Source organism: Manis pentadactyla, chromosome 9 (assembly GCF_030020395.1).
Source record: "Manis pentadactyla isolate mManPen7 chromosome 9, mManPen7.hap1, whole genome shotgun sequence".
NCBI classification, from domain to species: Eukaryota; Metazoa; Chordata; class Mammalia; order Pholidota; family Manidae; genus Manis; species Manis pentadactyla.
In genome coordinates this window covers 12823465-12835873 of record NC_080027.1, presented here as the reverse complement: position 1 = coordinate 12835873, position 12409 = coordinate 12823465, and the positions used below count along the sequence as shown (strand labels likewise).

The following is a 12409-nucleotide window of genomic DNA, read 5'->3' as shown; positions in this document are numbered from 1 at the left end:
GCTGCGCTTCCCGCGGCAGGAGGCTCCCGGGTCGGCCCCACCCCCTCCGCTGCGGCCCCGCCCCCGGCATTGCCCCGCCCCAGGCGGAGCCGGCGCCCGGAGCGGCCGCGGGAGAGCCGGCAGCGGGACCCCAGCGCGGGAGGCGGCCGCCGGGCGGGAGCCCCAGAGGTACCGGCGGGAGCGGGGGACCGGAGGCATCGCGACCGGACCAGACAGGGGAGAACGTGGCCTGGAGTGAGCCCGGGTGGTGTGTGTGTGTGGAAGGGGGGGTTCCTGTCCGCTTTCTCCCCCTGCACCCTCCCAACCACCCTCGGGGCTCCAGCTCTAGTCCCGAGTCAACACATCCAGTCTCCTGCCTCCGGCCGGCGGCCCACTCTCTCGTTTGAGTAGACGGCCTGGCTTTGCTGGTGTGCAGGCAAGTGGATGCCACGGCCCCCAACTCCTTTAAGGCAGCGCTGGCAACCACCCCTGCGGCTGGCTGTGTGCGGGGCTCCCTCTCTTCTGGGGATCCCCATCCCCCTGGGTCGCCTCCTCTCCGGCCTTTGCACACCGCCCCCAGTCCTGGGCCAGGCCTGGGAGGAAACATCTGTCGCGCCCCCTGGCAGCAGAACTGGGGTCATGACCTCCAGATGTGCTGGGAAGAGTCCAGCGCCTCCTCCTGGGGCAGCCTGGCCTTCCGGATCTGTGGGGGCGGGGCTGGCCCCCTCTCCGCCAGTGACACAGGCTGGGAGGAATGTATCGGCCTCAATGGACCCTGTGTGAAGCTGCTGGGTGGGGGGCAGAGCCCAAGGACACCCCCTATGGCAGGGCCAGAGCGGGCACTGGGCCAGAGCAAGAGGCAGCCCTTGAGCTGTGCATACTCGCATAATGAGAGCTCAGCTCACCCGCAGGGGCCTGCACAGAGCTCTCTCTCAGCCCCTTCCCCCACCTCACATGTCACACACACCACAGCCCGGGCCCAAGAGCTTGGCCACCACACACTTAACACATGGCTGGCCTTACTGGCTTCAGTGTCCCAGAAGTGTTGGGAGGGGACAGAAATGGTTAGCCCCATTTTAGAGATGAGAGAATAGAGGCTCCAGGTCAGTGGCAGAGCCTGTTCTAGGAGAAACCAAGGGAGAAGGCCCCCTGAACTTGGGAGGCCTACCCTTGCTGGGTTCTGGACCTTTAGCCAAGGGCTGCCCAGAGCCCTTGACCCTACCCGTTCCCAGCCCAGCCGCATACAGTGTCACTGGGTGATGTACGAAGACGCACCAGCAGGTCCCTAGTGGAGGGGCCCCACATCCCTAGCCCAGCTGCCACTCCATTCTGGGTTCACCTGGGGGTGGCTCCTTGTCACAGTCTCACAGTTTCATCTGCACCTAGCCTTTGACACATTTCTGCACTTTGCAGGTCCCTGGGGCCTTGGGTGTCTTACATCCTGTGAGAAGTTGAGCCTCAGCCCAACCCCCCACCTGCCCCCCTACCTACGCACACAGGGACAGGAGGGGGCAGGTGCAGCACTGTACGTCCTGGAGATTGACAGACCCAGGTTCAAATCCTAATTCTACCATGGATTTGCTTCAGGCAAGAGCATCCCCTTATCTGGACCTCAGTTTGATTGCCACATGGGGTTCAGACCTCCCTGTCAGCACCAGTGAGGCGAGGAAGGCAGAGGTCCCCATGGGTCCCAATTCTAGCAAGGGGGCCCCATCAGCATGACTCCCAGCCCTGCCCCCAGGGATGGCTACAGTAATCTGCTGGAGGTGAGCCTGAGCCTATCCTTCAGGCCAGGGTGACTTGTGTCCTCTGACTGGGCTGGTGTGACCCCAGCACCTTCCTCAGGATGTGGGGCTGAGTGTGGGGCTGGGTCCAGAGTTGGGGCTACTTCCTGTGCTGAAGGAAGTCCTCTTGCTTTTCCTGCTGCTTTTTCCCTGCCAGTGCCCTCTGGGAACCTGTGTCCTTGAGGTATTAAGGCCACAAGGGCCAGGGAATTGAGACCTGGCCTCTGGGTGCTCACCTCCTCAGGGACCCTGGAGGAAGTGGGAGGGGCAGGGAGGAAGGTCTCTGGGGACAGGACGTCCTCCCTTTGTCAAGTGGGCAGAACCCAGACACCAGTGGCCCCATGGGTTTCCCGTCTCAGCTGAGACAAAACATCTATCCAGTTGGTCGAGGCTGTGATAGGGACCCTCACTCTGAGCTCAGGCCAAAGCCAAGGTGTGTGGGTAAGAACTAGAGGACCCTGGCAGTGCCAGGGCTGCCCAGGCTCCAAGACCCTCAGGGCCAATGCCCCGACAGTCCAAGCCTGGTCCTGCCCAGCGCTATGCTGGAGGAGGGGGCTGGAAACCTCAGCCCCAGGCAGACGAGGAAGTGGCCAGTAAAGCGGAAGCGGCTTTGATGATCTTGGAGGGGGCCGGAAGCCAACCCGTGTGGTGGAGGACCAGGCTGGGGACTGGGTTCCTGTTTTCTCCCCTGGCCCCTCTGAGCAGCCCCCTCCTCCCTTAGGGCAGGAACCGGCCTGCCGGCAGGGCACCAACCACCCAGTCCTGCCAATGAGACCCGGCCCCTGGAGAGCCAGGCCATGTGGGCCAGTGGCGTGGGGAGTCCTCGGCGGGGCATGGCCCCTGCGCCCACTGATGACCTCTTTGCCCGCAAGCTGCGCCAGCCAGCACGGCCCCCGCTGACACCGCACACCTTCGAGCCGAGGCCAGCCCGAGGTCCACTTCTGCGCAGCGGCAGTGATGCAGGCGAGGCTCGGCCCCCAACACCAGCGAGCCCTCGCGCCCGTGCCCACAGCCACGAGGAGGCAAGCCGCCCTGCTGCAGCCCCCACCCGGCTTTTCACTGATCCATTGGCACTGCTGGGGCTGCCGGCCGAGGAGCCGGAGCCCGCTTTCCCACCAGCACCTCAGCCCCACTGGTTTGCCCACTATGACGTGCAGAGCCTGCTCTTTGACTGGTCTCCAAGACCAAGGGGGACAGGGGGCCATGCAGAGTCCAGCTTGGGGACCCCAGCCTCAGCTGAGGACCGGACTGCCAGCTCAGACCTCCTGCTTGAGGCTCCTGGTTTTGTGAGTGAGTTCGGGGGTGAGGGCGAGCTGGGCCTGGGTGGACCAGTGTCCCCACCTGTGCCCCCTGCACTGCCCAATGCGGCTGTGTCCATCCTGGAGGAGCCACAGAACCGAACCTTGGCCTACAGCCTGGAGCATGCTGACCTGGGTGCAGGCTACTATCGCAAATACTTCTACAGTAAAGGTGAGGGAAGGCTGCCGAGGAGGGGCAAGACCACCCTGTTGCTGTAGTGCACACAGTAGGGCTCATGAGCTGTCCTTTCCCTGTCAAGTCTTGGGCTGCATGAAGGGTTGAGCTCTGCCCCCAGGGCCAAAGCTGCCCCTGCTGGACCCTGCTTTAGCCACATCCCAGAGGCCAGCCCCAGCCTCTGCCCACAGCCAGGCACACCCTGACAACATCTGGTTCATCCTCATATGTTGGAGAGCCAGGCTGGAGAGAGATTCCCTATCTCCATTTCTGTGAGATGAAAACTGAGGTCTGAAAACCCCTGCACCCGGGAACCTTGTCCTGGTCAGAGCCCGGAGGGGAGGGCCCCAGACATCCTGGAGAGACACATGGGTGTGGTGGGCGGGGCTGTGGCAGGATCCAGCCCTGGGAGCAGGCAGGCATTGGTCCCCCGGGTCTGGCGAGGTGTGATGTGGGCGGGGCCGAATAGGGGCGGGGCAAGAGTGTAGGGGTCCTGATTTGGCTTGGTAGAATGCGGGCGCCCCTACAGAACACCAGAACTTCTTTGGACTGGACGACATGCTGGGCCCAGTGGCCGTGAGCCTGCGGCGGGAAGAGAAGGAGAGCAGCGGAGGGGGCACTCTGCACAGCTACCGCATCATTGTGCGGACCACGCAGGTGGGCCTGGGTCATGGCGTCAGAGGATTGCCTCCTCCACAGCCTGAATGGATCCTGAATGCCCCTACATCTCTTCCTCAGCTCCGGACCCTCCGCGGCACCATCTCGGAGGATGCGCTGCCGCCGGGAACCCCGCGGGGCCTGTCCCCAAGGAAGCTTCTGGAGCATGTGGCGCCGCGGCTAAGCCCAACCTGTCTGCGCCTGGGCTCAGCTTCACCAAAGGTGCCACGCACGCTGCTCACGCTGGATGAACAAGTGGTGAGTGGCCTAGGCATCCCCCAGCCCTACAGGTAGACCCGGTCTGACCCAGCCTGGCCAGCCCACCTCCCAGTCACCTGGCCCTGACCCTGATCCTGAGTTGGGTGGTGACCCCAAAACAGCTGGCCTTTCAGCGAGAGCACGTCAGAAGTCATCTGGGGCTTTGCCTCTCAAAGTAAGGTCTGTAGACCAGCAGCATCTACATCATCTGGGAACTTGTTAGAAATGCAGATTCCTGGGCCTCGTTCCAGACCTACTGACCTACTGAGTCAAAGCCTGCTAATGTGCTGAAGTCCCGAGGTGACTCCTAAATACATTTCAGTTGAGAAGCCCTGGTCTGACACCTCCCCCCAACTCCCGCTTCCTGCAAGTCCCTCTCGTTCTCTTGTCAATTTGCTCAGCAAGGCCCAAGGTGCTCACTTCTTCCTGGGGCTGTGCATTCGACTGTGGGACCGCTCAAGCCCTCAGTTGAAGTCCTTCCCTACTCTGTGCTGAAAGGTGCCAGCGGGCCCTGATTCTTTTCCTCGGTGTCATTCAGTCTGTTGATCATTCAACAGACACTTTGCACACCTTCTTGGTGCCAGGTCCCAGACTGGATGCCGGGGACATGTCCAGACCAGCTCAGGGCCAGGTGGGGGAGAGAGACCCACAGAGAATCGTGGGTAATTGTGGGGCAGGATAACAGTGAAGGGGATTGTTAAGGGCTTCTTGGGGAAACAAGGTAATGCCGACAGCCCTTCCTCGGGAATGAGTTTAGCATCATGGAGGAAATGCATGTGTTTGAGCGAGGAAGAAGAGGAGTTTTCTGGGCAGAAGAAACTACTTGGGCAATGGCTTAGTGACTGAAGCAGGTCACACTGGGATCCTGTAGGCCTTCAGTGTGACTGGAGTAGGGCTTGGGAGGAAGAAATAGGAAAGGCTTGCATTTGATCTTGAGGGCATTTGGGAGCTATGGAAGATCTGAGAGGTAGAGCAGCCATCTGGCCTGCAATGTGGGGGCTAGGCTGGAGGGACAGGGAGGTCGGACTGAAGGCTGTTGCAGTCATCCAGGCCAGACCTGATGGTAGTGATGGCAGAGGTGAAGAGGAGGTGACAATCTAGGGTTGATGGGCAGGATGGCAAAATCACAATGAGGAGGTGAGGTGCAGAGGATGTCCTGGCAGCTGGAGAAATGGGTCTGGAGCTCTGGAAAAGGTTCAAGGCTAGAGGCAGAGGCAGGGGTGTCATGTCATGGAGTTGGCTACTGCAGCCACTGGAGGCAAGGAGAGTGGGTGGAGAAGCAGCCCAGGCACAAGAGTGTGGGATCCCTGGGGTTTCAGGCAAACGGAAGTCCCAAGGGCCATCCCAGGTGAGAGGGTGCCAGGGTGAGGCCATGCCCGGGGCCTGTAAGAGGGAGCTAGGGTTTAGATGGATGCAGAGCTGCAGGGGTTTGGGGGCAAAATTAAAGTTGGGACTGGGGACATTCACAGCCGAGTATGGAGAAAGGAAGCCAGAGCAGGAGGGGCCTGGGGCTTGTTTGCATGGGTCCAGGGCCCCTTAAGCTGAGCAGTTACCCCAAATGGAAAGAAGCCAAAGGAGCTAGGAGCAGAGAGTAAGCGGAGGTGGTGTGGGGCTCAAAGCCTCTGGAGGCTGGGCTGGGAGTGCCTGGGATTCTGAGGAGGGGAGAGGACAGGCCAACCTCGAAATAAAATAACAATGTGAACATTTATTGGGCTTGAGAGCTCAGTGAGCAGGGTCCTTTCCTCTAGTCACATCCTTTGTGGTCACTTGAGAACCACCCCCCTCCTGGTCCCTTCCCACCTGTGACCTCCTCTACCCTCCTGAGCACTGGGAGGACAGACTGAATCCACTGGATAGGTAAAGACACAGAGGCAGCTTAGAGAGGCAGTGCTCAGGGCCACACATCAAGGCAGCCCAGCCCCAGGCCAGTGTCCCATCCATTCCCCAAAGCCCAGAGGGGCTGGGGGCACTGAGGCCCGTGCCTTCTGCCTGTGCCCTCCCCAAGCTGAGCTTCCAGCGCAAGGTGGGCATCCTGTACTGCCGGGCGGACCAGGGCTCAGAGGAGGACATGTACAACAACCAGGAGGCAGGACCAGCCTTCATGCAGTTCCTCACCCTGCTGGGCGATGTGGTGCGGCTCAAAGGCTTCGAGAGTTACCGGGCCCAGCTGGACACCAAAAGTAAGGCTCAGGAGCTGGAGGGTGGGGCATACCTGTGTTGAGTGGCAGGCTGCCCTGGGGAGAGCCAGCTGCCTTGTCACTTCTCTGTCCTGTATTGTCCTGTGGCTGGGGCCAGGGGTGGAGAGTTCTCTGGGTAGAGTGAGGACATCAGTGAGGAGCTGAAAAGGCCAAGCCAAGGGCTGGGAGGAGCGGATAGGATTGTCGTCCAATGGTCCTCGTGCTCTACAGCCCGAGTTGGGGCTGGGGTTTGGGGGCATCACCCCACCATCAAACACACATATTCTACCAGCCCAGCCTCCAAGTTGGAAGGGCCCCACCTGGGAGGTGTTTTTATCGAGCACCTCGTGCCTGCCTTCTACTCTCTCCGCTACTCTACGTATGCGGGTGCCTGGGCCAACATCTGCCCCCCACCCTGCCCCACCCTGCCCTTGGCTGGAGGCTGAGCCTGTCTGGGGAGGGCAAGGGGAGAAGCCAAGGCTGAGGTCCTTAGACCTTGAGGCCTGGACATTGGTGGGTGCATGAAGGGCTTGGGGTTAACTAGCCTCCAGACTGCATGCAGAGACAGCAGGTTCAAGCCACTGAGATTCCTCTTGCTTTCCCTGTGTACCCAACTTCCTGACCACAGCGGATTCGACCGGGACACACTCTCTCTACACCACATACCAAGACCATGAGATCATGTTCCACGTGTCCACGATGCTACCTTACACCCCCAACAACCAGCAGCAGGTGTGAGGGGGCTAGGATGTGGGTGGGGGTTAGCCAGGGGCTTCTGAGGAGCCATGGGGGGGTTCAATGTGTGTGGCAATATTTGAGCCTTGGCCTGGGCTTTGTGTGTCCCTCCTCCCTCCAACTCTCCTTGAAGCTGTCCCTCTTCAAACACCCCAGGGACCGGTGGGGGAGGAGCCGCTGATGTGCAGGCACTATCCTGCGGCTATGAGGGGGGACCTGGGGAGACAGCAGGCCCTGCTCACACCCCCCTTCTAACACCCAGCTTCTGCGAAAGCGCCACATCGGCAACGACATTGTGACCATAGTGTTCCAGGAACCTGGCAGTAAGCCCTTCTGCCCCACCACCATCCGCTCACACTTCCAGCATGTGTTCCTAGTGGTGCGGGCGCACGCCCCGTGCACTTCTCACACTTCCTACAGGTGGGCACCAGTGTCGTCCTAGTTGTGCCACGGCCACAGACCCTCCCTAGTTGCACCTGACTATCGCGCCTCCTCCCCGCAGGGTGGCAGTGAGTCGCACCCAGGACACACCGGCCTTTGGGCCTGTTCTGCCCCCTGGCGGAGGTCCCTTCACCGCCAACGCTGATTTCCGGGCCTTCTTGCTGGCCAAGGCGCTCAATGGCGAGCAGGCAGCAGGCCACGCACGTCAGTTCCACGCCATGGCCACGCGCACACGCCAGCAGTACCTGCAGGACCTGGCCACCAACGAGGTGACCACTACGTCGCTGGACTCGGTTTCGCGCTTTGGCCTGCCCTCTCTGGGCGGTAGGCGGCGGGCGCCCCCTCGGGGCCCGGGCGCCGAGCTGCAGGCGGCGGGTGCGCTGGCTTGGGGTGTGCGCGCCGCGCACGGGGCGCGGGGCGCGGCTGCGGCCGAGACAGGCGGCCCGGACCGCGCCGAGGTGCCCTGCCTGCTGGGCATCTCGGCCGAAGCGCTGGTGCTGGTGGCTCCGCGCGACGGCCGCGTAGTCTTCAACAGTGCTTGTCGCGACGTGCTGGCTTGGACCTTCTCCGAGCAGCAGCTCGACCTGTACCACGGCCGCGGGGAGGCTATCACGCTGCGGCTCGACGGGCCCCCCGGCCAGGCGGTCGGCGAGGTGGTGGCGCGCTTGCAGGTGAGGCCTGGGGGGAGGGGGGCGGAGCCTGCCTTGGAACCCCTCGCGCCCGCCGCGGCTTCTCTGGAGGGAAAAGTTAGGGGGCGAGCACCCCCAGCCTGGCAGCTGGGGAAGCCGGAACGGGGGACCCTCGGGCGAGTGACTGCTGGTCTCTGAGGCGCGGGCATCTGCCAGGTGGATTAGTCATGCCCGCCTCACGGGGTGTGGAAAGGTCTGGGTGGCCCGGGGCCCCTGCTCCGGGCAGTCCAACTCACGCCCTGCCGCACCCCAGCTGGTGAGCCGCGGCTGCGAGACCCGCGAGCTGGCGCTGCCCCGCGACGGCCAAGGCCGCCTGGGCTTCGAGGTGGACGCCGAGGGCTTCATCACACACGTGGAGCGCTTCACGTTCGCAGAGACTGCGGGGTTGCGGCCGGGGGCGCGCCTGCTGCGCGTGTGCGGCCAGACGCTGCCCAGCCTTGGCCCAGAGGCCACTGCCCAGCTGCTGCGCTCGGCGCCCAAGGTCTGCGTCACGGTCCTGCCCCCAGACGAGAGCGGCCGGCCCCGCAGGTCAGGGCGCCAGGGGGTGGGAGGATGGGCAGCAGGCCACCCTCAGTGTTTCCATTAACACTCCATTAACATTCTCTAAGGAATACCGTGTGGAGGCCTTTCCTTCTTGAGAATCCCACATCTCAATCTCTGACCCGCACTGTCCTCATACGTAGAATGAAGCCAATTAAGCACACTGTCCTCCTTCCTCAAAAAATCAAATAGCAGCCCCCACTATCTTTTTAAAGTGTTATTACCCCCATGCACAAATACACAACATTATTGCGCTAAGCCAAGGATATGCAGACCTTTTTCTGTAAAGGGCCAGATAGTAAATATTTTATGTTTTCTGGCCCACCTGGCCTTGCTGCTGCTACCGGAGCAACTCGGCTACAGCACCGGAGCATCTATAGCTGACATGTGAAAGAATGGCTGTGTTCCACTAATGCTTTATTTGTGGACACTGAAATTTGAATTTTACATAGTTTTCACATATCATGAAATATTTTGATTTCTTTCAACTATTTAAAAAGGTAAAAAAACATTTTTTGGCTCTCAGGAGTACAAAAAACAGACACATCTGCTAAAAAAAAAAAAAAAAGGGAAAAAAAGCACAGGTTGGATTTGATCCCCAGGCCGGGAGGAAGGGGCAGTGTCAGACAGGAACAGGTTCCCCCAGCATTCAAAATAGTGTTTGAATTTTTATGCTAAGTGATTTACCTGTGTGGTTATTTAAATCCTAACAGCAAGCTATGGGATCAGTACTGTAATCCCCACTTCACAGATGGAGAAATTGATGTTAAGAGTATTTGCCCAGATAATACAGAGGAAGCAGTGGGATTTGAACCTAAGTCTGGATGAACTGGCTAGTAATCAGGCAAACATTTTTCATTGTGTGAGGGAGTTTGGAGAGTTAGCTTCTGCAAGTGAGCCTCAGCCAGAGCTGGGAGTAGTGCTGATGAGGCAGTATGCTGGGGGAACCTGTTCCTGCCTGACGCTGCCCCTTCCTCCCCGGCAGGAGCTTTTCAGAGCTGTACACGCTGTCCCTGCAGGAGCCAGGCCGGCGTGGGGCCCCGGAGCCAGTGCAGGATGAGGCCCCAGGAGTGACCCTGCTGCCTGCCACAAAGCAGCTGTTGCATGTGTGCCTGCACAATAGTGGCAGTCCTGCAGGGCCTGGGGATCTGGCTGAGGAGAGGACTGAGTTCCTGCACAGCCAGAATTCACCGTCACCCCGCAGGTGCACCCCCTTGGCCTTCCCTCTGTAACCTGCGGAGGCACAGGCAGGCCTCTGTGAAAGCAGGGAACACAGCGTACAGCTTCTAGCGCTGAACTGCCCCTGTTCTCACCAGTTCCCTATCAGATGAGGCCCCAGTTCTGCCTAACACCACCCCTGACCTCCTCCTGGCCACCACGGCCAAGCCATCAACACCTAGTGCTGGCGGGGAGACACCCCCTACCCAGGTGAGCAGAAACAAAGCTCCGGAGCCCAATGAGCGAGCTGGGCACATGGTGCTAGTGGGTGTCACTGCATCCATACCCATTTCTGCTCCTCAGGATGGCCTAGGAAGCCCCAATGACTGTGAGGACAGGGGTGACTCAGCCCCAGAGCTGAGGGCTTCCTTCCTGCCAAGAACCTTGTCTCTGCGGAACTCCATCAGCAAAAGTGAGTATGGAGTGAGTGGGCATAGGAGGGGGGCGCTGGCCTGGGCTGCCCTGGCTGAACCCACCTCCTTGTGCCCACAGTCATGTCAGAGGCAGGCAGTGAGACCCTGGAAGACGAGTGGCAGTCCATCTCAGAGATTGCCTCCACTTGCAACACCATCTTGGAGTCGCTGTCCCGGGAGGGTGAGGCCACCAGAGCACTGGGGGGTTGAGCCAGGCTGGGGCTCTTTCTCCCTTTACCTACTTGCCCAAATGGTCCTTCTGCCCCTACAGGACAGCCCATCCCAGAGAGTGGAGATGCCAAGGGAACTCCAAAGTCTGATGCTGAGTAAGTCTCCCCACCCAGAAGTAGTCCTTTCTCCATCCTATGTGATCCTGTTTGCATCCATCCATTGGAGTTAAGCACTGTCCCGTTCACATACACATAAGTCTGAGAAGACAAGAGTTAGGCCCCTCCCATTCAAGTGGGTCTGGGAGCCAGCCTGTGGTGCTGCCCTCTACCCTGGTCCTGCTGAGTCCTGACCCCCATGTCCTCAGGCCAGAACCCGGGAGCCTGTCAGAGAAGGTCTCTCACCTGGAGTCCATGCTCAGGAAGCTGCAGGACGACCTGCAGAAGGTGATGGGATGGACTGGGATAGGTGGGGAATTACAGGGCTGCCTGGGAAAGGGGTTGGCTGCTGTGACAACTGCCTCTCCCTGCATCCCAGGAGAAAGCCGATAGGGCAGCCCTGGAGGAGGAGGTGCGAAATCTACGGCACAACAACCGGCGGCTGCAGGCTGAATCAGAGAGTGCAGCCACCCGCCTGCTCCTGGCCTCCAAGCAGCTGGGCTCACCCACCACTGACCTGGCCTGAACTGTCTGGTCCAGCCTCAGCCTGGCTATGGACCTGCTCAGGTCCTTCAGGACACTTGGGTCACACCGGGCCCCAGGCCCTCCTCAGGAACTCTCCCTGCGCAGAGGCGCATCCTAGCACTGCCCCCACTCCCCGGCCCATTATTTGGTGATGAAGTTGCCCTTACCCCATCCCTGTTTGTAAATATTCTGTAGAGAAAAGGGGAACTTCAGGGAGTAAAGAAGCCACTGCTATTTGTGTCTGTGGGGGTGTTCATGTCATGGCAGGGGATGGGGTTTTACCCCTAGAGGCCCAAGGCAAATTCTCAGGACCAGTTTGGAGGGCAGGCCCTGGGGGACATTGGCTCAGGATTGGGCTGACATTCACTGAGGGGGTTCTCTGAAGCTAGGCTACTCCTTGGCTTCTCTTCCACATTTATTTGGTCTGATGAGAAGCAGGTGGCCACACCCCACATCTAGTTCTGCTTAGTCGTCTGAGCCCAGGCCCAGCCAGGCCCCTGGCCTGGAACCAAATCTGAGGGGCTGAGATCAGGGGCAGAGGCAGAGAGTAGATCTGCAGAGCTGGGGACCGACCAAGCTTAGGGTTGAGAGGTGACCATGTCCCCTCATAAAGGCCTGCTCACCTGGCAAGGCCCTTCACCAAATGCAGGCCTCACCTCTCCTCATGTAGTAGTTGAGCCCCCAAGCCTGGCACTCCCTCGACCCGTCACAATGAGATGTTTGGTGGGCTCGCGCAGGACACAGGTCTGGGCTGGAGACAAACCTTTGGATTGATTAGTCGTGAGCATGATGAGGTCACCAAGGGAGTGTGGGAAGGGCCATGAAAACGCTATTCCGGTGATCTCGGGAGGTCACGGCAGGACACTGAAAAAGCCAAAAAAGAAGAGGCGTGGCCCGAGCTGGAGAACTTGGGGTCACTTGTTCAACCCTGGGCCTCCGTCACGGGCTTCCTCCGGTTAGAAGCCCTCACCCTCCCACGTCCCTCCTCTGGCTCGCCCTGTCCCCGCCCACAGTGCCTCGGCTCCACCCAGCCCCGCCTCCCCGGACGGTCCACGCCAAGTTCCTCCGGGTCCTGGCCTGCTTGGCACGCTCGGGTTCCGCCCCTCGCGCAGAAGTGCAGCTTGGCCTCGTCCCTGAGTGGCCTTCGCTGCTTCAGGCTTCGCCCACTGGCCAAGAGTCTGGCGCACTAGCTCG

The 12409-nt window shown here is 60.4% G+C and overlaps 1 protein-coding gene across 7 annotated transcripts; it reads left to right on the top strand.

Annotated features, from left to right (window-relative positions):
• Positions 1–47: 47 nt before the first annotated feature.
• SIPA1 (signal-induced proliferation-associated 1) lies at positions 48–11449 on the top strand. 7 transcript variants are annotated; one of them, XM_057506893.1, is made up of 17 exons: positions 48–168; positions 1393–1531; positions 2485–3233; positions 3766–3893; positions 3975–4151; positions 6157–6331; positions 6957–7060; positions 7326–7483; positions 7566–8175; positions 8447–8721; positions 9719–9937; positions 10050–10161; positions 10255–10363; positions 10444–10545; positions 10636–10690; positions 10900–10978; positions 11070–11449. In XM_057506893.1, the coding sequence occupies exons 3-17, from the start codon at positions 2561–2563 to the stop codon at positions 11214–11216; spliced, it is 3123 nt and encodes a 1040-aa protein (XP_057362876.1). In that variant the 5' UTR covers positions 48–168; positions 1393–1531; positions 2485–2560; the 3' UTR covers positions 11217–11449. The 7 variants fall into 7 exon arrangements, with proteins under 7 accessions (XP_057362876.1, XP_057362875.1, XP_036785071.2 ...); XM_057506892.1 differs by having other exon boundaries at positions 1393–1566; XM_057506897.1 differs by having other exon boundaries at positions 130–234.
• Positions 11450–12409: the final 960 nt, after the last annotated feature.

Bases quoted from the DNA above. Each gene is read 5' to 3' on its own strand.
- SIPA1 (XM_057506893.1), top strand. From the start codon at position 2,561: ATGTGGGCCAGTGGCGTGGGGAGTCCTCGGCGGGGCATGGCCCCTGCG. The intron at 8,176-8,446 runs GTGAGGCCTGGG...GCCGCACCCCAG, and splicing joins AGGTGGTGGCGCGCTTGCAG to CTGGTGAGCCGCGGCTGCGA. The intron at 10,364-10,443 runs GTGAGTATGGAG...TTGTGCCCACAG, and splicing joins GCGGAACTCCATCAGCAAAA to TCATGTCAGAGGCAGGCAGT.